We start from the raw sequence: 26,162 nt of genomic DNA on the forward strand, positions 1-26,162 counted from the left end.
CTTCATGTTACAGCTCAGGGAAAGCACCATCCTGCTGAAAATGGCAGCAACTGAGGCCTCAGACAGCCCAGTGAATTGCAATTACCACCACTGCCACACAGTTGGACAAGAAAGAGAGTGGACTCAGCTGGAAAATGACCCCGCTGTGTTAATTTTTCAGGCAAGGAGATCCTCACCTGGGGGGCACTACTCTCTGAGCCTGCAGCCCCTGCAGACAGTAGGTCCTGCCAACACCCCTGGGCACCTATGGATGCCAGGCTGAGTGTGATTATGCTGCACACCTTTTTAACATTCACCCAGCAAGCCTAACACAGTTTTACTAGCTTTAATTTTTCTTTTGCCATGCTAAGAAACAGGATCATGCTCACAGAGGACAAGGGCCATTAAAAACTCAATATTCCACTGCAGGGATTGGTTTATGGCCTCATTTGTAGCAGCTTGCTTTATCAGGTGTGCAGCCTCATTGCCTGTCCTATACGTCCACATGCTTCGAGAGCTTGTTATCTGCAGGACATGGTGCTCCTGTTTCCAGGACAGCTGGTGCCTGGCACAAGATCTGCTCTGGAGTGAACATTACAGGGGGCCTGCCTCACCAGGCTGCCAGCCAGCCTTGTCACTCAGTCTCCACAGATTTCTGTGAAGATAGAAGGAAAAAACTGTAGGCCAGAGACTGGATCTTGCATTGCTGATGGCTTCTACTGCATAACTGGTGACTGCATAACTTTCACAAAGCACTACAGCGTGAAAAGTGGCTGCTCTTCATTTTCTGTTAGATAATCTACCCCTAGCCAGACCCAACTAAACTTCTGTGGTACTCTGCAGGTGACGAAACACATTCACTATCTCCCACCTTGAAGACAGGAAGAGCAAAGTAGTAATGTTTGGAAAATGCCCTTCTGTCTCCTCCATAATATGGCAAAAGCTCACACATTTGAAAACTGTAAACATATTCCAACTCACATTTATTTACATTACTGCTTTCACATTGACGTAGTGCAAGATACTGCTCATTTATTTCAGATGGGGCCACCAACATACCCCAGTAAACTCTTGATAATTTTTTTATACCATGAATTAATACTGTACTCTGAACTTTAATAAATACTTGAAAAGTCTATAAATGACCTACACTGAACTCCTTTGTAAAAGTATTTACCTTATTTAAATGGATTTATTTTGGTGTCAAAAACATTAGCCATGAACTGCTGGATGCAACTGTTCTAATGAATTTTGTGCACTTGGTGTAGTCTTTATCATTGTTGTAAGTCTGTCTGAGTTTGGGATTGAGCAGAAAGTGATGAAGAACTGGTGGAGCCAAACTAGACTTGATCTTAAAATGCTCACTTCATGCTCGTCAAAAGCAGTGGGTCTTGAAGCAATGCAGGCCACCCCAGGGAACTCCTGCGGGCAGGTGCTAAATGACCTGCTGATCCAGACATGCCGCAGTCTGGGATGAAATGTTGGATGCTTCCAGCTCCTCTGAGTTCATTCTCAGAGCGCATCAGACTTTCTCACACACACGTGTGCATGCATGTGTGCTACTCAGCATCCCCACAGAGCAGATCCAAGCAGCTGCACTAGGTACATAGTGCAGTGGTCCTCAGCTGCTTGTTTTAGACATAGCCTTCATGGCAGATGTGGTTGCCATTGATAAGGCTGAAGGTGGCCAGGGAGTGGTTGGTGCTCTTTAGGGAGGTCATTCGGGTGGTGCTCCTGGCCATGCTCTGGGACCGGATGAGGAGGCGAGCTCTGCAGCAGAACAGCTGGTTGTTGAACTGTTTCCGAAAGCTCTTGCTGAGCAGGTAGAGAGCAAATGGGTTGACGCAAGAGTTAGTGAATGCCAGGATCCGAGCACAGATGCTGGCAATGAAGTGCAGCACTGAGGTGTCCACCTCTGAGTAGTGGTAGGACCGGTATAAATAGATGATGTGAGTGGGGAGCCAGCAGAAGGCAAAGAGGCACACAAAGACCAGTACTGTCCTGGCCAGGCGCTTACGGGATTCAATCTGGAAGAAGAAAGAGAAATGCAGGTTAGCAGATATCCCTAGCTTGGACCTACAGCTAACTGTTTTTCCCAGTGCTGCACCTTAGGGTGCACATGACACCTGCAGTAGTTACCCATATGTAACATACAATGCTATGTAATACATAGAAAAAAACAACACAATATTAATAAATATTAATATTAATTATGGAGTAAAGGTCTGGGATATTTCACAGAGCTCAGAGGCAGGACTTTCTGCCTTGGGGCCATGTGGTATATGTACACAAATATGCTGCCAAGAGTTTACAGCCCTTGGAGACCAAACACAGTGCTCAGAGACTGAAGGAGCTGGAGAAGTCAAGAGAGGAGATTTTGTGCCTACAGAAACACCAAGGCAGCAGCACGGTGGACCCTTCAGCTGAAAGAGCTGGGGTCACAAGGAGCAGGTGGCTGTAGGGGGTGACCAGGTGGATGACCAAACACCTCTCAGCACAGCTGTATCTACCCAAGGGGAAGGTACTATGATGTCAGCTAGCTCGCGGTATAACCTTCATGCAAACAAGCCACACTTTTGTTTTCCTTACATGTACACGCTTGGAGTCAAACCAAAGTATTGCTAAACTGAGGGGAACTGAGGTAACCCATACCTTATCTTATGTCCACCAATGCTGCGCACTAAGATAATGCCACTGAAAAACACGTGTTTCTTCCTAATGAAGACAAGATCCATGACGGAAGTCACACAAAACTGAGGAGGAATGGAGTTGCCCAGAAAGACCTGCTGAAATGCTCTGCTCCCTGGGTTATACTGCACAGCAGGTATAACATTGCTGCTTTTTGAGGGATCATAATATTCTCCTGGTAATTTCTGCACCTCTTCCCAGACACTTCTAGAGTGTATTCTGCCACCTGCTTGCTCCCTGTATCTGAGAATGACCTGAATAGCCTGAAACTTTCCCCATCCCTGGCTACACTGCCCTTGTTCCAGTGCTGGTGCTGCAGCAGTGCCTGGCCAGGCTTTCAGCCACTTCCTCATCCTCACTTTCTGAGCTACACAGAAACTTCTGAGCTAGATTAGAAACTGAGCAGCTGACACGGGCTGTTTTTTCCTTAGGGCAGCTGAGAGGAGGGAGTATGCAGGAGAGACCTGATGTGCACATTTGGACTTTATTTGGTGCCCCGTTAAAGGCACCAACTGAAAACTAGCTATTGAGCTTAGAAAGAACTGACATGTACCAGATGATAATGTCTCCAGGGAGCGGTCTGAAAATTAAATCCTTCGAGAAAGGGCTCTCCATGGCTAAACCATATATTCTTTTTAAATGTATCCTTAATTTGATACAGGGCTATTGAGGCCACATCTGCACTATAAAGAAAGGAAGCAACGCAATAAAGAAATCAATACCAGTTATCTCAGATGGAGACCTATAGCTCCTGAATGCACAGCAGGACAGGAATGATGGACTGATGGTGCTAGACTGTAGCCTGGACTTTTTTTTCCTTTAGAGCTCTATCCCCAAAACCAAAGGGGGAAAGGACTGCTTTTACAACTCACTTTATTGCCGCTAATCAAAAACAGTCACTGAATCTGCAAAAAAAAATGGCTTGCAGTGGAGAAAGATTTATACATATTCAGAAGAGAAGAATCGTAAAGATTTCAGGGACAGCACATCACTTAATGGGTGGAAAACATAACTTTCCATCCCAGTTGTTTTAACTTAGTACCAGAAGGCTACAAGAGATGATTGTGTTATGTCAACCTAAGGTGGAGATGTCAACTTGTTGCAATTATACGGACGCTTGTTCAGCTGAAGAATGGCTTGTGTCAGTTTAGCTTAGGTTGAAGAACCTCTCAGTTGAAAGGAAGGGGATATGTCAAGGGAAATAAGTTGTTTAGGAAGAAGTTACCTTGCTGTTGCTTTCTTACTGAGACAAGCCCAAGCCTTAGATGCATCCCAATTTAAGCAGTGACCAGAAACACTCAGCTGCACATGAAGGATTTGGACTTACCCCTGGAGATAACTTTTTCTCCCTAGTGGCTTACAAAAAGAGCAGCCAAGAGTGAACAGTCTGCAGTTGAAAGCCTGGAATTAGGTTGGACAAATCCTGATTAAAGCCCCCAGCTAGGTGCATGGCCTGCACATTTTCAGCCACACATTTCCAACCAGAGCATAAGACTCAATTGCAATATGTCCCAATTGAGCCAGCCTGGCTGTGAATTCTGTGGTAGCACAGCTCAGGGAATTTTATTTTATATACACATGAGTGATAGTAACAGAGGTATCTCTGCTTTTGAGGATCCAAAGGGGAGGTTAAGAGTCTGCATTGGTCCAGAGTAAATGTCCTACATATTTAAATCAAATCAGTCTTAAGGTGAAACTTGAGGGTATGACCTATTGGACCAGAAGAAGATTGACCAATCTGGTCTACTAGAGGGCAGATAAGTGGGCAGGCTGTTTTGTGCAACACCATTCCCCTCTGCAGACTGTAGAAAAAGAGGCACTGATAGATGGAGAATAAACGAAAGGTTTCAGGGAAAGAAGACAGGTCTCTCCTTTTCTCCTAAGACTTCAGCTTGGATGGCACCACTGCAAAGATTACACCATCCACAAGATATATAACTTCAGTGCATCTGTTAGGAGGCCTCACTGTCCTGCTCTGTCCTCCTTCCCGGGGACCCTGTGCACAGCACTGTTATCCTCCTGTCTCCACTCCCCTTGTCTCTCTCCAGCCTGTACTGGTTTCTCTGCATGGCACAGCACCAGCAGATGACATCCTATTTTCATGTCTCCATGCTGAGGACTGAATTAGAGTTGTTTTTTTCCTTTTGCATGAAGAGGGACTGCTTTGTGAGGCAAGACTTTATCCAAGGTTCTCTCTGATAAAGGAACATTGATAAGTTTTGATTTTTTGCCATGCCACCCCTCAGCTTTGATCTCACAACACCATGCTCATCTCTGCCCCATCTCCTGCATCCTAGTCAATACCTTCCCAGGCTCTGGCCTGAGTTTCCTGCCGTGTTTGTTGTGGTAATCACCCTGTCAGAGTCTCTAGAGTTAGAAACATGAGATGTCTTTAACGTTGTGCCACAGCTTGTGTCAACCATTGCAATCTTTTTAGCCCACAGTCTAATAAAATTAGCACAACAGATGCAGTCTGCCATCACGTCATTTTCCCTGTATGAGCCCTCTTTGCTATTAGATTCATCAGGAATGTGGATTTTTGAAGAAAGCCAATTCTGTACCTGTTTTCTCACGTGTAAGTTTCCTTCCACGGGAATGTTGTAAGCACTCCGGATCAAATTCTTAGCAATGAAATAATAATATACTGATATGACAGATAGAGGAATGATATAAAAGATCAGAAATGATGCCATTGAGTGGATTTTTGGATGCAGCCCATCAGAATGTGGGTAAGGAGCACAGCTGATGAAGGTTTTGTTAGTCCCTTTGTCATGGAAAGGGTGCAAATCTGAAAACACCGCTTCAGGGATGGCAAGCAGCATGGAGACAATCCAGATGATAGCAGCTCTCACACAGATCTTCATCAGCGCATGGGACGCTTGTATCTCCATTGGTCTTACTATAGCTTTATATCTAAAGAAAAAATAAATAAATAAAGTAAGAAAGAAAAAAGAAATCATTTATTGACCACAGCACTGGTCATCTATAAAATTCAGGAACCATATTATTGCTTATTTTTTACAGACCCCTTCCATTTAAAAACAAACAAACAAAATATCCTATTTTACTCAAGATTGAATTTTTTTCCTGCTATTTTAAATTTTACCATTTTCAAAAGATTTCTCATTTTAAACCAGAGATTCCTGTTATGAATCCATTCAGTTTCATGTGTATTGATTCTGAGTTAATTTAATTTGTAACTGACCCAAAGAAGCACAGTGCTGCCTGACATTAATATGTATGTGTCCAAATAGCATTAAGATAGGAAGCACAGTCACAGACTTCTCTTCAAAGGCATACAGAAGTTTACACCCCATTGCAAAATACTGTTGAAAGAAACTGAGTGGATTACTGAATTTGTAGATTTTGTAGCACATTTCCCTTTTGAGCTGTGAGTGTGCTTACCTTCTGGAAGCAAAATCTGATGCTTTCTAAATCTACAAAGAGTGTTGCCCATTTAAATTGCTGCTTGGTGCTGTAGATGGCAATAGTCCATCTAAATGCTCCCAGGCTAATTAGCCAGAGATGCTAACTGGCTTTCTTAAAGAAAGAAAGAAAGAAGCAAACAAACAGCAACAACAAAACAAAAACAAAAACAAAACAAAACAAACAAACAAACAAAAACACACACACACAAAAAAAACATAAACATAAACAGAAGAAAACAAAAACAACAAACAAAACCCACCACTATTGCTTGCTATGCTAGGCATGTAGAAAATATTTTTTGTTTTGCAATTTTGTCTTTCATGATTTCAGCCCTTTGGAATACTGCAGTTTAGAATCCAAGAAAATGGAAGAAGCAAAGTTATTTGAATCCAATGTGTGGAATGAGAGGACAAGAGAACAGAAGAGTTTCATATCTGCTAGAGCCCTGGTCTGGCAGGACTGTACTCACCAAGTAAGACTACAATGGAAGGAAAAAATTAATTGAGAAAAATTTCCAAACCTACACATTTCACAAATTATTATTTAAACTCATTATCATAGCAATTACAGTCTGCTGAACATTTTTTCCAGGATCCACCTCACACTGCACATGATACTTCTGGCCCCTTGGTCACTGTCAGCTCTCTGCGGATTGATGAGAGCCCGTGTCCTCAGCAGCCCTAGCCTACTTTTGGCATGCCAGAGTACATCCCTATGTAGGTGCTCCGGAGTTCTTACATAATCTCCTTCCAGGGTTTTGTCTCTTTCAAACAGCTGAATCAGGCACCATGGCAGGAGCAGAGATAGCAAGTACAACGCTCTGGGGTTGCGCAGACTGTGCTGTTTTAACTAGTTAAGTGCATTATTTATGGGATAAATGTGTTCAGTTTCTAGTTATAAGCAATACCCTGTTCAACATACCTATCATTTTCCTCTATGTGTGTATGTCTACAACAGTGTATGTGTATTTTATATTGTACACACATATTTCTGTACATACGCTATGCATGTACATGTACCTACAAACACAAATAAGAACATACATGCACACATAAATGCTTATATTAAACATGCTTATATTTAAATTGTGGGTGGTCAAACACTGGAACGTGCTTTCTAGAGGAGTAGTTGATGTCCAAGTAGTTGATGTCCAAGGACAGTCAAACAGCTTTGGGGCAATTGGTTAAAGGATCAGGCACATGGTTAGTGTTTTTTTTCTATCCTTCCAGTAGCAGAGAACAATATTGAAAGAAATAGGCAGACCCAGCTGATCAATATGTAGCTCTGAGGATGGTGTCACCTGCAGAATTTTGGGTTTCTCAGTCATGGGATGTTCTACACAACACCAGGCCTGCTGGCACCTAATGGGATGTACCTTTTTCAGAAAGGGAAAAGGATTTTTGCAGAGGAGATAGCAGGGCTGATCGGCAGATCTTTAAACTAGATTTGAAGGGGAAGGGATAAAAGTAGGCTTATCAGCTATAATCTATGGGATGGTATGCCAAAATCTGAGGGACTGCATGCTAGTGAGATTCTCCAGTCTGCTCCATGAGGTGCTGGGTACAATGAAACACATTTGAAAAGTTTCTACTCCAGTGCACACAGAATGAGGAACAAGCAAGAGGAGCTAGATGCCTTGGCTCAGTCTCAGAGCTATAACATCAGTGACATAAGTGAAACCTGGTGGGAAGAGGCCTGTGACTGGTGTGTTATGGTAGATGGTTACAGGCTTTTCAGAAGGGATGGGCAAGGCAGGTGAGGTGGGGTGGTGATGCTGTTTGTAATGGCAGAGCTGGGCTGTAGAGAGCTTACAGCTGGAGATGACAAGGTTGAGAGCCTCTGGGTAAGGATTAAAGGACAGTCAAATAAAATAGATTTGGTTGTGGTAATTTACTTACTTGTGGTAATTCACCCAGACAGGATGACAGCACAGAATAACTATTTTTAAGGAACTAAAAGTTACTTCTAGATCAGCCACACATGTCCTTATGGGGACTTCAAATTGCCAGCCATAAATTGGAGTGACACAGAGCTGATATCACAGAATCACAGAATCACAGAATCACAGAATCACAGAATTTCTAGGTTGGAAGAGACCTCAAGATCATCGAGTCCAACCTCTGACCTAACGCTAACAGTCCCCACTAAACCATTTCCCTAAGCTCTACATCTAAACGTCTTTTGAAGACTTCCAGGGATGGTGACTCCACCACTTCCCTGGGCAGCCTGTTCCAATGCCTCACAACCCTTTCAGTGAAGAAGTTCTTCCTAACATCTAACCTAAAACTCCCCTGGCTCAACTTAAGCCCATTCCCCCTCGTCCTGTCACCAGGCACATAAACAGGTCCAGGAGATTCCTAAAACACCTTGATGATGACTTCTTGTACAAGTACAAAGGGAGCTGACTGGACAAGAAGCCCTGTTAGATTTGTTGCTTGTAAACAGAAAGGGTCTCATAGAAGTGGTGTTCTGTGGCTGTCTTGGAAATAGTCACCATCAGGCAGTCAAGTTCAAAGCCTTTGGTAATAGGAGGAAAAGTGCCACCAAGACTTCAAACCTGGATATAGGGAGAGCAGACTTCAGGCTGCTCAGGGAACTAATTAGTAAGTTCTGTTTTTGAAGATATCGGAGTTCATCACTGCAGGTCAATTTTTAAGTACCATCTCTTAAGAGCACAGGAACAGGCAATTCCAAGATACTGGAAGTCTAGCAAGCAGACCAGAAGGTCAGCTTGGCTAAGCAGGAATTTTCTTCTAGAGTTTAGATGGAAAAAGAAAGTGTATGGACACTGGAAGATAGGTCAGGCAATGTCCGCTCATGAGGGGAGCGGAGGGGCAGGCGCTGAGCTCTGCTCTCTGGGGACAGCGACAGGACCCAAGGGAACAGCATGGAGCTGGGACAGGAGGGTCAGGCTGGGGGTTAGGGAAAGGGTCTGCACCCAGAGGTGGTTGGGCACTGGGACAGGCTCCCCAGGGCGGTGGTCACAGCACTCCAAGAGTTCAAGGAGCATTTGAACAACATTCTCAGACATAGGGTCTGATTTTTTTTTGGTTGTTGGATCAACAACCAAAGTTGTTGGAGTTGGATCCTTGTGGGTCCCTCCCAACTCAGGATATCCTATTGCTCTTAAAATATTATATTATATTCTATTATTCTAAATATGGTGTTACAAATACTACAGTACAAAAATGGAAGAGCTAGGCTGAAAAAAAAAGGCATCTATAAAAGCTCATTTTACAGTCAGTTTCACCAGATATTTACTTAAACACTAGCTAAATGAACATCTTCAGTAAACCCTAAAGAATATTAATGGAAAAGGAAATGAATTACATATCAAGGTATTCATAAATTTAGTTAATTCAAAGCTATTTCTGCAGGTGTTTATTGTATGCTTATCAACATGGCATGTTAGCATAATTACTTTAGGGATTTTCTTTGATATAATATAGCCAGCTGAGAGAACATTTTCCAGTATTAATTTCCAGTAATATGAATGAATTAATGTATACAGAGAAAGATAGAGTCTGACTTATTTTTATTAATATTAATAGATTAAGGAGAGTCAGAAAATTAATCCATTTAAGGTTATTAGTACATTTTAATTAGACATGGCATTTCCAGACAATATAATTTTGAAAGAATGTAATTGCAAATGTCTAGGAATGCTGGCACTGATTATTAGGCATTTAGTTTACTTTATAAAGCCTGCTACAACAGTTACAGAAGATGATCTGAGAGACTTTTTGATCACAGTGGGTTCAGTGTACCAACATGAGGTCATGAGGTCAAAAGCAGAAAAGAAATGGAAAGAAAAAAAAAAAAACAACACAACAACAACAAGAGGAAAAATGTAGAAAAAAGAGGATTTGAAAATGTAGGTTCTTACACACAGGAACACAGGTGCATATTTTCTTAAGAACCTAACAATTATATAGAATTATTTAGCTGACTATCTTCATGACTTTTCTGATGGTGGGCTAACTTATGCATAAATCTCCAGTAGTTATGTTAACCTGAGTATTAATGTTTAATTGCTTAGTATTGATCTGGTGGGAGTCTTCATTTCCATCTGCCTTATGGATGGGTTGATATGTGTCCCCTTAGCTTGCATTTCCACAGCTCCGCTTTCCCTCATGATCTTTGGTTGTGGACAGTGGCTGCAGAGGATTGCTGTGTCCAAGGGCACAAGGTGGGCACGCATCTGAGATTGACCTCCTGGGCTGGCCTGGTGTTGAGAGGATGATGGATCTTCCAGTGATGTGTGCTCAGGGAGTGAAAATGCTGCACCTTCTGGTTAGTTTTTGGGGGTGGGCTCAGAAACTCCTTTGCTCCTTTACTTTTTCACACAATTTACATGGTAGGGTTAACCTTGGATTTTAACATATTGTTGACATTGCTTAAGGAGTACAACAAGGTAGACTGGATTTGAGCAGCGCCTTGTCCTATTTTTCAGATTGTGTATTTCCAGCTCATGCATCAAATACTCTACAGAGCTTTCCACAGCTTTGTCCACTGACATTTCTTTTATAGTGAGACAGTTTTTCCCTTTCACCTACCAGCTTCAGATTAGTTGTATGCCCACTTCTCAAACAACAGCAACAACAAGAAAAACAGAAAAAGGACAGCTTTGGTGCTGGTGGCTGTTACCTTTCATTTTGCACTGCTTGGACATGGTGGTGGCCAAGTTCTCTGTTAAGTGCTCTGCGCTGTTTTCCTGCTCTGCACAGTCAGGTCAGTTGTGATCAGCATCACAGCAACTTACACACTCTGGAACACATCCAGTTTTCTAGGGTAGGCTACCCCTTTGGGACATATCTAATCCACACCATTTACATCTCCAACAAATGCCTTTTAACTCCTTATCATGTTCTCTTTTATCTCCTGAGAAAAGCACAGGCTGAAGGTAAGTAGCTGAGGTGTGAATGGCCACCCGAGGGCTGACTGAGGCTGAATGAATCAAATCCACTTCTCCATGCCTGCATTAGACATCTCTACTACTACAGCTGCCCAAGGGCTGGGCATAATCCTTGGTGTCAATGGAGAGAAAGAGGTGAATTAGGGGGTAATTTCTCCAGTCCAGAAATAGATGCCTGAAAGGAGTGGGGTGATAAGTCCTCCAGAGTTGCCCCTCTTTCTGCTTTCTGTAGACAGAGCTCTGGCAATGAGATCATGAGTTTCATAGCTCGTTATAGATAGATACTTTCCCATATTTAACCTCCAGCATTTGAGTAATCCAATCCAAATCTCAGTTTGTCTGCAATAAATCCAGTTATGGTCATGGATTTATCACCTCTGCTTGCTCTCACATTCATTCTTTCTAATTTTTGTATGATACTGATCTTTTTCTGTTGTAGTCTTTCCCCTGCCTGGTTTAAAAAAAAATAAATAAAAAAAATCTTGAAAGAGATTAAAAAACAAAGGTATGACTCATGCCTCACAACAAAGGCCAAAACTTAAAAGGAAAAATATGCTTCTGAAGATTCAGTTGAATAAAATGACACAGTCAAGAATTCGTGTCAACTCCAATCTCTCCAGTTGTCAAACAGCCCAGATGAAAGTGACTGGGTTGCTGATCTGACAGGAAATATGAATGAGGCTCTGACCTTTACTACTGCTCAGTCTTTGAACTTCTCTGTTCTCACTGTGCTTGCTAGGTAGCAGCCTGCCTCGCACACAGCAGATACCAATGACCTGCTGGCCAGGATGGATGCCAGCACATCTCTGTGTCTCAGGGTCTCGGTCTGAACCTGCACAAAGAAATTACACATGGGGTTGTCTTCCAGAAATAGTGGGTCAGAGTTTGGGCCAGATTAAGCACCTCTTTGTGAGGCTCTAGCAGATAAAAACATTTTGCAAGATGCTGTGAGGACTCAACATGCAAGGCAATCAGTGCTGTTCCTCTTCTCCATGTCTGTCTTCAGGCCACCAAGAGGAGCCTGGTCAGAGGATTGCTTCAGCATGGTGACCCAAACCATGAAAAAGGCTCATGAAAATCTCTCCCTGCATACTGCAAAGTGACTCCTCCACCTTAGGAGTTGGGGCTGGCAAGGTTTTGGGCCAGAGATGTTTTGGAAATGAAACCGGACCTGGTATGGCATCTTCAATGCGAGAATTCAATAACAAGTAATGCACAATCACTTCTTAACCTAATCCCAGTGATTCAATTTGTGACTTACGTAAGTTTAACAGTTAGAACTAAAAAAATATGCAAGAACAGATGGTCAGGAGTCGACAAAGCGTGTACTTCTCATTGAATTCTGGAAAATATCTTACATCTGTCTCTTAGGATCTCTATTGAGCTCATTGAGCAATTGTTTCTCACAACTGAAACTACTGAAATGACCATAAACCACCAAAGCGTGACACCCACACAAGGTTTTTCTGTGGTAAATACTTTTCCCACTGAGGTTAATAAGTCAGGGAAACTGGGAAACTGTGTCATTATCCTTGTGTTAATAATAATGTTACTAACGATAACACCACATAACGTACTCTAAAACTTTATGCAAACATTGGTTAATACTGTACACTTAGCCCCAAAGGCACAACTTCAAATATAAACACAGAAGTAGCTTTATCACGAAAAAGGCAGTTAAGATCCCCAATGGATGTCAGCTTCCTAGATGCAGTTTCTGTGCTGGTGCAAAATATTCTAGCCATCTTTATGCTCCACAGCTGAGACAAGAAAAAGCACATCAGCTGAAGTATAAATGGACTTTGCCCTCAGAGTCATATTGCCTGTATGTTCCTAGGCATAGAGATCCGAAAGGTTGCTTTCACACTCACGATGGGGGAGAAAGGGGCTTATTCCTAAAATGGCATCTCCAGTGCATCCTTCATGTTTCTTTTCCTGCCACCTTCATCTACTTACTTGCTGCCTGTTACATCAGCCACAAAAATTAAATTAAACCAACAAAAGCACAGGAAGAAAATCTGATGCTTCCCTTGGATTTTAAATTAATTTAGCTCCATATGTCTCACTTCTTTTTTTTTCCTTTTTTTTTTTTATTTTTTTTTTTTTTTTGTGAGGTAACTTCATGCTTTGTGGAAAAGCTTGCACTGTAGGCAGCTTTAGCTTGCTTTCCTCTTTTATGATTGCTTTGTATTAATGCTTTCCTCTCTTCTCTTATGCCAGTAATTACAAGTAATATAGATGTTCCATACAGTCCTCATTTTATACTTGGTAGATATGGGATGCAAATGAAGAGACAGGCTATTTTATGCTCAGAGATACCACCTCCTGCAGTATTTTTTAAAGGAGAAGGTTGGTAGATCTTAATTTCAGACAAAATAACTTGTGTCTGCTGTAATAATAGTACCGCTGTGGCCAAGAACAAATGAAATTTGCAGAACCTGACCTGCCTTTGCTTCATTACCAACCACACTGCTTAGACTGAATCAGGCTGGCAGAAAAGTTTTCCATATTTCAGACCCACTTTCCGTTTTTTCTCTGAAGGTAGAAATCCACTTACAAACTTTTTTATCTGTTTAAACTGAGCTTTTTTTTGAAATGTTGAGTGAATGTGAACCCAAAACTTAAATAAAAAGCAGGGATTTGTTAGAATGGACTGAAGCCTTACAAAAATGGTCATTTAAATTGCTGTGACATGAAAACACTGAGTTCTTCCCAGATCTATTAAATAAGCTTCTGAAATTGCAACCACTTCCTATTGTAATGATGGAAGAGCTGCCTCTAAGTCAGGATGTCCACATATTTCTTCTGCTCCAACCTGTAACTGAAAGAGGGAGAAAAAATGCCCCATTTTTAAGTTTAACATGTGCACCTTGATCCGGCCTTGGCCTGTGAATAGACTGAATGAAAATCTTCTCATTAAAAATTTGTAATTACGTTCACATTATCATTTTTGCCCACATAATATGAAGGACTGGCTCAATTACTATGCAAAAAGCCTCAAGCAACAGAGAAAAAGTTGATGCTATGCAAAGACTGTATAAATGAAGCACATGGAGCCTTGTTGAGTGTGAAGTCTGAATTTGAAAGCAATGAAAAAATCTTACTAAATATTGGAAGAACTTTATGAGAAATGTGACATCCAAAACTTTCTCATTGTTTCCAGCATGAACGTTATGAATATTTATAGCTCCGAAGATAAATAATTGAATAAATTCACAAAATTGTTAGACTGTCTAAGCCATCAGCACCCTACGACAATCTATTTTGGGTCTATCTGCTTTCTGCATACTTAGATAAGATTATTGTTATTATGCATGACTCTTGGGTGAACATCTTTTATTAAAATCTTTAGTAAATTGCACATGGGCACAAAGACATCTCTGACGGGCTAGTCTTACATACATTGGCAGGTACTGCCTACTTTCTCTCTCTTTCCATTAATTAACATTCAAACAGAAAGAAACGGGATGCAATGAATGGAGTGGTGTAGTTCTAAATTTCTGAAGCATGTTTTCCAATTTCAGTCCATGTACCTGCACACTGCTACATTGGTCTGAAATCTGGATGAATGGGAATTTCAACCCGGGAGTGATTGGGGTCGACACTGAGAATACACACTGGGGGGAAGAAGGCTTACACAGTAACTATTTAGTAATGACTGTGTTATTCCTAGTCATGACTACCCATAACACAAGATATTTCAAAAATTAACTATACATATGGGAAGCAACAGATGTAAAGGTCACTGGAGTAAACAGTGGATGGCCCATGGGCAATGCTGTTCTTATTAGAAAGACCCCTTAGCATCTGGAGTGTTTTCTGCAGGTGACCTTCATTCAAGCCTGTGAATGAAACCCTGATCTCAAGTCAAAGATTTCAGTTGGGTCAGCCTTGTCATTTGCTTCCTGTCTGAGGGAGGCATGGGACCTGTGCACTGAAATACATCCTTTGATTTCAAATCTGGTGAGCTCCCTAACGCAGCCAATGCTCCAGCTGGAGAAGCTCCTTGGTGCCAGCTAACTGCTGCACAGGTCTCTGAGTGCTCGGCACCCGCTATGGGAAAGGGTATGTGCTGGTGCCCACACTGCATGGTGTGGGATCAGGCACTACCAGCATGGTTTGCTCATGCCAGGGCTGCTGGTGATGCTTTCCATCTAAGGATTTGCTGTAACAGGACAAGTCTCCAGGGTTGTCAGTGGTGTAGAACTGAGGGCATGGAATTAAAATTTTAACAGGGAAACTAAAGCTGGGACCTCAGATGCAGACCCTTCATCTCACTAGACAGTCAGCCTGATTTCTCTGGAAAGCACAGCCTTCAGTGCACAAAAGGAGCAACAGTGGTTAACCTAAACACATGAGGTAACTGCTGAATATCTTACAGTGCCTGCAATAAAAATTCATTGGAGTTTCTAAAAATGGCAGTTTCTCAGCCCCAGAAGTCCTGCCTGTGATGTGCAATAAATCAATATTGTGCTTTGCTCTGACAGAGAAAGAAGAGCTCATCACTGACCTACAGCTTAACAGTTCCTTACACTGTAGCACTTACACTACAGTGCACAGACATGGCACCTTATCTTTGTTTTGTGGAAAAAGGACAAAACACTATATATATATATGGAACCTAAAAGAAACAGGGTTCTTGAAGTTAAAAGCAGCTGCCAGTACAATGGACTGGGAATGCAAATGTAAAGTGAGAAATGCTAATGACACATTAGTAGCTGACCACCAGCTTCCTCCTTTGCCACACCTTGCCCTGAAAAAAACATGCAGGGCAAAAAGCTAACTTCAGTGAGAGAAAATGAGGAGTTGTGCTAGAACCTCAAAGAAGTAATTAAAAAAAAAATCAATATGCAACAGATGGGAAAACAAGCAAAAGTAAATGACAGCAAATATTGGAGTTTAAAAATGTTGGTGTCTGATAAGGAAAGCTGGAGGAGCCAACAAAATATCAAAGGTCACTGTGTGACAGACAAATGTCCATTTTTAAATACATCGGGAACAAAAAAAAATCATTATGTCAGGCATACACGTAAACAGTGAAGATATAAACAATGATGGAAACAAGGTGAAAGGCAATCAGTAGATATTTAAGCCCAAATGCAGAGGAGGTGTCCATAGCTTGTGTGTAGTGCTCCAGATGTAGCAGAAAAGTCACCAGCTGTATTAAAGAGGATGTGAGCCAACATCTGCAAGCCCAAAATATTTTCACACCAGCAGGCCTGAATAATTTGCACCTAAGAGTATTAAAGGAACCAGCTGGGGAATAACTAGTGTTATTTTTTTTTATTTTTTTTACAAATCTTGAAAAATTGGAGAAGTTCCCAGGAACTGGAGAACTGGCTCCAAAACTGTGAAGTTTAAAAAGGTGGAAGTTGTGACTGCGAAAAGTGCAAGAATTATATATATATATATACCTAAGACCAGTAGTAGATAGGATAATGGAGAGGCTAATAGTACTAACAGATGACAATTAATATTAGTTCATGTTGTTTAATGCATGGCAAGGTTAGTCTTTGTTTTTTTTTTTTTTTTTTTTTTTTTTTTTTTTTTTTTTCTTTTTCTTTCTTTTTTCTTTTTTTCTCTGTTGTCACAAGGTTGTAGGTGATGTAAGAAGGGTGTGTGCCCTGCTGGCATACAAGCTAGCAGCCTGTTTGGGCATGCTGGCATGGGTGACCTTGTTAGATGTAGACATGCCCAAGAGTGTGCCCAGACACGCATGCTCCTCCCTTCTCCATCCATGCCCAAGTGATCCCTGCCCCTCTCCTGTGGAACAAGAGTTAAAAATAGATTAAAAATAGATTTCCTGCCTCAAGAAGGGGAGCTGGGCCAGGTGAGGACCCCGAACCCCATGGCAACCCCAAACATGCTGGTAAAATTGTAGCAGTGTGTGGAACCATTTCTAGGCTGGGTCCTGGGAACCTGCTCTAGCTGCAGTACTATTTACTGTGGTTATCAGGTGCCTTGGGCAAGCTATAAAGCTTCTGCTGGGAAAGTCTGCAGATGGCACAGTGGCTGAGCAGACTGCAAAAAAATATGTCAGAGTCATTGGGATAAATGCCCATAGTCTAACAGAAACCATTTTAACTCATACGAGTGCAGTGTATGTAGGACCCAAGCGAGCAGATTATGGAGAAAAAAAAAAGGGGGGGGGGGGAGCTTTCAAGGAAAGGAGACCAAGACTTCGGAGTGTCTCTTATACACCTGGCAATCAAATGTCCCATGCCATTCTTATGGTGTCATGGCTTTAGTGCAATCAGTACCTGAGCTAGTACCATAGTATAAAGCTGTCAGCTATGTTATATGATGCTTATATGATGTGTATGTCTTTTCTTTGGCTTCATCAAAGACAGGTTCCCAAAAGGCCATTACCTCCATATCAACTTTTAGCTCCATTTTGGGGCTAATAGTCTAAAAAATAGTATAAAAAATAGCCTAAAATAGTTGAACACTATCCTTGACTGTTGTTATTAATTCGATTAATAGTAGCATGGAAGTGATGGTGTCTGTGGTGCCTCCAGCACTGTAGGTTCATGGTGAATCATCTGTCTGTGGTACCATATGCTTTTAAGAAGAATAATAAATACCAGGAAGAGTTCAGAACAGCCTGCAAAGAGGAGATGGGATCAGAGAATACAGCTTTAAGCCAGTGTAGTTGAATGATGTCTTCTAAGGAGACTTGATTGCCTAAGGAAGTGTCACGGGGGGTGTTCAAGGAACGGTTGGACATGGCACTTAGGTTTAGTGGGTGACATTGGTGACAGTTGGATCAGATGATCTTGAAGGTCTCTTCCAACCTTAATGATTCTGATTCTATGATTCTATGAAGGCATTTTCATATTGAGTAGATAAGCAGAGGTAAAGGATATTTCCATCCTGCTGAGAAAGGCATAGACAGATGCAATGGTCAGAGGTCAGACAAATTTAGATTGAAATATGACAATTTCCAAGCAGTGAGGATAGCAGAATATTGGAGACCAATGAGAGGGAAAGGGCACCTTTACTTAGAATATTTTAAAGTTGCCTAGTGTCACTGAAATGATCTGTTTTAATACAAATGATATGAGATACGCAGCAGCCTCTGTGTGTGTGGGGGGGCGGGCAAGAAAAGCAGCTGAACTGAATGGCCGGAGCCATTGGTTCTGGCCCAGCATCTGCAGCTCTGGTTCTCCCAGGCCACTAGACCAGCCATCACTAAATCTCATGCTTCAGAGCTGTCTGCAGGTATGAAGAAATAGTTTTGACTCTTACAGTGCCATTGTAGTATTTTTCATCCTGCCTTACCAAGGAGCCACAGAGACTGTAACCAGAGGGCAGGTGAGGACAGTGTGGGCAGAGCTTTGGCAATGCTTTTCCCTTTGATTCTTGGCAGTTTTCTGCACTCTGGTCAAACTGATCACTAGCCTGGGTTCAGGAAGGCAGTTTTCTGCAAGGGAATCCAGCTTTCTGCCTTTCTCTACATCATACATTTTGGCTGGTGCTAGGATGCCTTTTGGTGCCTCACCACTGGAATGGGCTCAAGCATCACTTTGGTTTGTGTCCAGGACACAGGCTGGTGTCTGAACACTAAAATTCCCTTCTCTACTTGATCAGATGGTGTGGGGGCAAACCAAAGAGCCTGCTGATAGGAGCTCGGGCAGGACTCCATGGTCCCCAGCTGCTCACATGGCATGGGTGAGCTGGGTGCGTGGGTGCAGAATTGGTGAGAGGCAACCTGAGGGGTCTCTGCAGGGCTAACCCTTGAGTCACTTCTCAAAATAAAAAGAAAACAGGTTCTTGCAGAGGCTGCCTGCCAGCAGAGCAGGTATAGGGTTTTTCACTGCACATGCAGGCCAGCTTTTTCAGCTGAAATCCATTTTCCTCTTTTTGGCCAGGCTGTTGCCCATATCTGAATGCCACGTACAAATGCCTGAGCTGATGGGACTGGCAAATTCTCCGCAGTCAATTGCTCTCCTTGCTAACGGTGCACACAGCACCTCATACCACGAGACCATGACAACTGATTGGGGTTTTCAGGTTTTACTGAAATGTAAACAACAGGTAATCCAACTTTTCTTCCTTTTGATTGCTTAAATATTGACAGTCTCCAACACATTAGCACTGACTCTAGCCTCGGATTCGTGCGCTGGTCCCACTGATATGAATGGGAGCTCTAATGCTCCTGGCTATAGTACTGCATCTATCATGTTTTAGCCATCTGCTCCAGCTAATCAAGATACTCTGAAAGTTTGTGCTGTTGATCTGTTTCTCTTGGTAAAGACGGACGCAAGAGCTTAGGAAATGAGAGCTAAAACCAAGGGTGTTAAGAGTGTTTATATTGTATTGACACAGTGTATTGACACAGTATCTAAAACTCGGAGCAGGGGCTGAAAGAGATACCTGTATCTCCTGAGTGCACCTTCTGCCATCAGCACAGGAAGAGCAGCGGCAGGGCCACCATGCCAGCAGCTCAGACCTGGTAGTGCCTGCCTAGTGCTTCAGTGGGCAGGAAGGCTTTGGGATGGCGTTTGAAGCCCCTCAGGACTTCTTCTCTGGTTTGGAAAGACTGATATTCTTACTGAGACACGTTGGTGGATCCAGAATGAACATGTGAGGGTAGCATTCTGCCAGTTTTCATTGACCAGACTCAGGTTGTCTTGGTAGTTCAGAGAGTGGCTTTCTCAGCCACCCTTTCAAAACCTTCCTGAGGCTGCACACTAACTTACAGTAAATTGTCCCCAAATAGTGCCTTAATGACCTGAGGGGATTTCATCAATGCTGTAACTGGACTGCCTGGAATGAATTCGTAATTGTGGACCTGACACTTTGTAAATGATGTATTAAAGAAAAGCATCATTCTGTAAATCGACTCTGTGGAAATCAGTTTGGCTTTTCATAGTTTTATTTCAAGGTGGCACACTTAATCCTCTTGTGGAGACATAATCTGGCATTGTAAAATAAAACAGATGAACTGACAGGTAGATGTTACTCCTTCTCTGCTATTGTATGTATTATTAGTAGTGGGAGCAGGAAACATCTAAAGCACAAAAGGGATAAGTCCAACAAACAAATATTTTTCGTGTATTCAGAGACATCTTTCTAGAAATTCTGTTAGCTTCTTTCCTTCCACCACTGATTTTTATTTATTTATTTATTTATTTACTGGGGGGTAGGAGGGGTGGGGGAGAGAGAGGATTGTGTGGGTCTCTCTTTCTTGCATAAACAAACTTATGTGTGAGTTAAGAGCAACATCAGAAGGTTGTGGCTGTGACCCACTCCAAGGGGACCAGGGCAGCTGGATGCACTGCTGTATCCCTGCATCCATGCTTGCATCCAAACACTGAGCTCAACATTTGCAAGAGTGGTTGCCATTGTTAATCCCCTTATTTCAGGTCTCAGAGCTCCCGCGTTACTACAATTCCTGTCATCTGCAGCTGGTCTCACCAAGGTAAGCCACCTAACCTCATATTCATAATGGCACCCCATGTGTCTCTCTACGATAAATGTCACTGCCTCCTATGACTGGCTGGCAGCAGCTCAGGGTGTCAGGCATTCCTGCAGTTTTCCAGCACTAAAGTCTGGATAATGCAAGGTGCTTAAGGTAAAGATTCCACTTGCAAACTCCAATTACGCTTTACACTTGCTCTGTTGTGTACTTGTAAAAGCAACATTACTTCAGGAAGGCTTCACTGCATGAGCACCAGGGCATTTTGATTTTTTTACAGTCTCAGCAAAACAGTGGGCAAGTATGATCAGTGCCTGACAGCTTGCCTAATTTAAATGCAAATGTCTAAACCCTGTCAGTCATGGGAGAAACAGTCAATTAAATAAAGACATCTCCCATGACAAGGGCAATTAAATGGGCTGCTTTTCCTCTTACTGTGCAAAGATTTTCCTTAATTTTCTGTCACTTGCTGAGCCAGCTTTGGCTTTTCTGCCTGGGCTCTCAGCCCAGGTGTGATCGCTCGTGCAGGCTGCCTCTGTACCTTGAGTCCCTTGCAGGAGGAGGGCAGACAAGCAAACTCAAGCTCCCTCTTTGCAGGGATGAGCTGAAGAGTAGCTGAAGAAATCTGCTGTTCTGACAGAGCAGAAGAGCAGCTCAGACAGATGTCCTTTCCCTGCCAGCCTCATCTGCAGCCCTTCTAAAACACATAAACACGCATACATACACATCGACTGATTGTTTCCTTACTCTTGTATACTCAGCCCTGGTGCCTTATTGCTCCTGGAGGGTGGCTGTAGCACACCACAGGCTTAACCCTGTCCTGGCTGCTCTGTAAATCTGCCAGGCTCAAAGGAAAAGTCTCACAGGCAGCTCCCACTGCTCCTGCAAATGTGGCCAGACAGATGAGGACACCATGCAGCCATCAGAGTGGTCTGGAAGAAAATACTTTTCTAATATTGTTAAATCTATTTCGCTCTACCTCACACAAATAATTTAACTTTAGCCTGATGCAATCTGATGATTGAACACAGAGCCAGGCTGAACACCTAGGGACCCCATGGCTATGTCCTATGTAACCAAACCTGTTCAAGCCTGCACGTGTGCATGTGCACACAGAGCACTTCACAGCCTGGGAGACTCCTGCTGCAGGAAGAGATGAAACTGGCAGTTTGTCCTTCTGTTTTATTCTGAGAAAGGTTTACAAGTGAGCAACCAATCCTCCGTATAACCTCTGGGTCTTGGCAGGTCAAACCACGGAGCTACTTTGAGTGCTCTGTGGTGGAGGCTGGCACTTAGCTCAGCATCTGCAGTCACCAGGAGATGACAGAGTCGAGGTTATTAACCCTGCCTAACACATGATGAAGTGGAGATGGAGAGAATAAAAGTGTATCTCAGGAAGGTACACGCCTGCATCCATGGCGTGGGCTGAACACAACATATTAAAACTGGGCCCCTGGTCTTTAGAAGGGGATGTAAAGCAGCAGAGATGGTTTGTGGCATTGTGGTAACTTCTAGCAGACTTTCCTTACCACTCTCTGCCACAGTGTATTTGCTCATCATATCCACCTGTTGCTTTTCATACTGTGTTTCAATGGGCACCTCTATAGGAACAACCCTACTGTATCACACTGCTTTTTCTTTGCACAGCAGATTTCTGATCCCAGAGATATCAGGTCTCTAGGCATTACCACAATACCATCAGCAATGCCTACAGTTGTTCCTACTAGCTTTTGTTAATAGAAGCCAACTATAATTGAGCATTCTTTTTTCTTTTCTTTTTCCCAGAAAATGAAAAATGAATTATAGACAAAAGTCTGTGGTGCACTGACAAGTCTCCCTTTCCTTGGAATCAGTGCTATGAAGTGTTATTCACATCAGATGGGTTTGGAGGTTTTTCTCTGTGAAGGTCCTTGGCTTTGATTCATGAGAACAGGGAAATTTGCATGTTTCATGTGAGAGTCTCAGGTTGGTTTCATGTTAAACAGCCAGACTTTGTCTGTACACAAGGAGGGAGTGAGGTATCCTGACACGGTGGTTTATCTTATCTCCTCTGGAGGTACCTTTCTCCCTGGACTATGGGACACTTTGCTGGCTAGGTGTCCCTTGCTTGCTACGAGTGGTTCCTCCATTCAGATAGCAAAAGCTGAGGGAGACGAGCTGTGCCTGAGCAGCATCACCCCCCAGACTCCTGAGTCCTCCTGCTACCCTCCTCTGACCACAACACCCTCAGACATCTCCCTGCAGGGCTGAGCTGATGCTTACAATTCCTGCAAGGCCACATCTGACCTCGGAATCAGTCTGCTATGGAACCACTCCAGGCTACAGGGTTAGCATTTCCTTGTCCTAGTGGCCACCTCAGAGTTCTGGGCTGATGGTCCCTCCATGGACTCGGGCAGGCATCACCATGCTGCTCACAGCCAAAGAATGTCTTGGAAGTTTTCCCTGTACAATTTATTTTCTTAATGATTCTGACATGATTAATACTGTGTACTAGAGTTTGGGGTGACAGTTCTCAGAAAATATAGATAGACCAATGATCTGTGAGTTGGCAAACTGTAGACCATATTACCATATTATTCCATAAGAAAATTATCCTAGCACTGCTGCTAATATACCAAAATGAAAACTTTAGTAAACATAATATTTAAGTCCTGATTGTGGTCCAGTGCACAGCATTTAAGATTCATAGATCTAATAAAGATAAATGTTTTATTATTATCTCCTTCTACACTGAACAAGAGGTGCATTCAAAGAGAACAAAATTGTCCCTTGAAGACAGGAACATAAAGTCTTCTCGCACACACGTGCCCATCTCCCTAATAGCTAAGTGGCTTGGAAAAGTGTTACAAAATTTGATTACCAGTGCAGCATGATGGTTAAGCAGATTCAGACAATGCCAAAGTTGGGAAATTAAAGTCACTAAAACCCAAGCTTGGTACTGATGCTGTTTTCTGCTATGTTGACTTACTTCAGGCAAAAAAATACTATTGATGTGCTGTTCAGTAAAAACATTTGCCTTGTTTACTTTATGTGACATGATCAGACGGCAAGAAATCTCTCTAAGATAATCTTCTTTATGATGCATTTTTCTTTTCCTGACACTTTTTAAAAACAACTTTGACCAGAGCTTAGGAAAGATGAATTCCCTGGAGAAATACTTATTTTCCTAACATTTTCTCCAGAGCAGGGTTCCAGCTGTCACAAGAAACTCAAGGGTGAAAGTGTAGGTGATCCTTTAGTAAAAGAGTTTGTGCAGTTTTCCCATTTTCCCAGTGCTTTTACAGTAAATTTTCTGAAGACTTTTGTCTGCACATAGGCATGTTTGTTATCTGCTACTGGGGCAGGCAGTGCTATTTTTATACATAACTATCGCAGAGGAGTTGAACTGCTGTGATACAAAACATATTGACCATTCTCTGTTTCTGAAACACAGTGGAGTGATCTGCTTTTATTGAAATCCCACAAGGTGTATTGAAATGTGCACGTGAACAACCCTGAAAACTGAGCATAAACAGTCTGATATTTTAAAGTAGAGACACACAGCATGGCATGCAAGGCACTACCTAAAACAAGGCTATTTCCACTTCCTTGTGACCAAGAAAGATGGTTTCTGGGTCCTACTTTTGAGCAGAAGAAATTATAAGGATTTTTCTCATATGAAATATTATTTCTTTGAAATTTCCTGTGTGACAATGTATTCCTTGGTCTCTTTCTGAAGCATCAAAATTAGAAACAAGATATCCTGGCGTCTATGATGTGCATAAGAGTTTCTATGAAGGCCAACAGTCTAATAAATACTTAAAATCTTTTCATAAAGGAAGGCTTCATTCTTCAAAACAACATTCGATTTCAAGGTCTTTTGATTTTAAATCTGAATGCTCTGAGATAATTTTCCAAATCCTCACAGAAATACAAAACAGAGCTGGCTCATTAGAAGCTTATCATCTGTAGAAAAACTTTTTTTTTTTTTTTTTTTTTTTTTTTTTTCATAAAGTCTAAAGTAGCATAGCTATTACATGTTATATTCACCAAATTTTATTGGAAGACAAAGTTTCCAAACCAGCAGCACAGATCAATTTTGGTTGGCTATGGGGCAAACCACTTAATCAAGGGAAATGTACTGACTACAGCGAACTGAGATGCCTGACTTCAGGCATCTTTATTTGAGTACTTTGAACATATTTCATGAAATATTGCCTCATATGGTGTTAGCCCTAAGGAAGCAAGCCACTAGAAAAAATTGATTCTAACTGCACTTTAAATTGCTGTTCCAGTGCCTTCACACTTCATGAAGTATGGATCAATTATCTTTTTGCAAATCTGGACATGCTGTCTTTTAGTAGAGCATCTTTCATGAATTTTTCCTCCCTGGGCTTGATCTGTTCTTGGCTTTCTTTTAGCTAAGTTTAACTAGTTGCTAAACTGCACAGTTTAACCCAGAAAAAGTAACCTGCATTCAGCTTGTTTCTTCCTCAAGTTTTGTGCTCATAACTACCAGAAATTTAAGATACTTCTTTCTTTTTCCAATGTTAGGTTAAAAATGCCACATACAAGCAATGTATCTGTGACCTTAAAATAGATGTCCATAATTTTGCATTTTACAGAACTGGAAATATGCAGTTTTCAAAGCTACGGCAGCAGGCTTACCTGTCAGCTGAGAGAGCAGTGAGAGTGAAGACTGACACCCCTACAGAAGTGAGCTGTATGAAGGGGATAAGTTTACATCCAATTCTGCCAAAGAGCCACTCATCAGCAAGGTACCTACTGGCATCCACAGGCACGCAAGTCACTAAGAGCAGCAGGTCTCCCAAAGCCAAGCTGGAGATGAACAAATTAGGGACATTTCTCATGGATTTCACAGTACAGAAGATCTTAATCAAAGTGATGTTGCCGATAAGGCCTATCAAAATGATGACCCCGTAAATGGTGGGGATGGCATAGAGGAAGGCTGGGTAGAACCACTCATCGCTGAGGATGGAGAGGTTTGCACTCTGGTTGACAGAAATGTTGTAGAGGATGAAGTTTTCTGTTTCCAGGTCCAGCAGAAGGCACTCTCCAGATGCCATTGTCCTACTTTTCTCAGAAGACAACTTTTTGAGAATCCTTGAATAAAATTTCTTCTTTTGATTTTGCTGCCGTTTGCTCTCTTTAAACAGTCAGAAAAGTTTAAAAGTCATTTCACTTTGTGAAACATTTTTAAAATAAATAAAACAAAAAAGCCACTGCACATTGCTTACCAGTACAGCTTCTATAAGTTGAATGGAGTACATCTTTTACCAGAGTTTGAATCCTGGAACTTGTCTTTTTCTCATTGTCTTGTCTTGCTGTTAGCTGCTCCCCAGCTCTGGAAGGCCATTTTTCACATTCAAAGCCCAGTCAGTGGGAGGCATTTTCAAAATCAAGGCTAGTTAATTTCCCAGCTCCAGGTCTGCCGAGCAGAACGGAGTCTGAAACAAGGGAATTGCAGCCAGCAAGAACTTTTGGTAGTTGCCGTCATGCTGCATTCCCCATATCTCCTGGCTTTCAGCACCTGCACTCCTCGGCTGGATTTAAAGTGAGGGAAAAGCACGGCTCCTCTGACGGCTCGGATCCTATAGGCAGGATCTTCCGGACGTCAATTCTTCCCCGGCTTCCCATGATGAGAGCAGGATTGCTTTAAATGATCGCAGTCATTCCGTGGGAGCCGCCGGCTAGTGCCGGGGAATGCCAGCCACCTACTGGACAATCTCA

The 26,162-nt window shown here is 42.3% G+C and overlaps 1 protein-coding gene across 1 annotated transcript; it reads right to left on the reverse strand.

Moving 5' to 3' along the window:
• Positions 1–1,613: 1,613 nt before the first annotated feature.
• Positions 1,614–25,498, reverse strand: GRPR (gastrin releasing peptide receptor). The gene is made up of 3 exons (XM_032207515.1): positions 25,080–25,498; positions 5,229–5,580; positions 1,614–2,006 (listed from the first exon to the last, which is right to left on the reverse strand). The coding sequence occupies exons 1-3, from the start codon at positions 25,496–25,498 to the stop codon at positions 1,614–1,616; spliced, it is 1,164 nt and encodes a 387-aa protein (XP_032063406.1).
• Positions 25,499–26,162: the final 664 nt, after the last annotated feature.

This window comes from Aythya fuligula, chromosome 1 (assembly GCF_009819795.1).
Source record: "Aythya fuligula isolate bAytFul2 chromosome 1, bAytFul2.pri, whole genome shotgun sequence".
In the NCBI taxonomy this organism is placed as follows: domain Eukaryota; kingdom Metazoa; phylum Chordata; class Aves; order Anseriformes; family Anatidae; genus Aythya; species Aythya fuligula.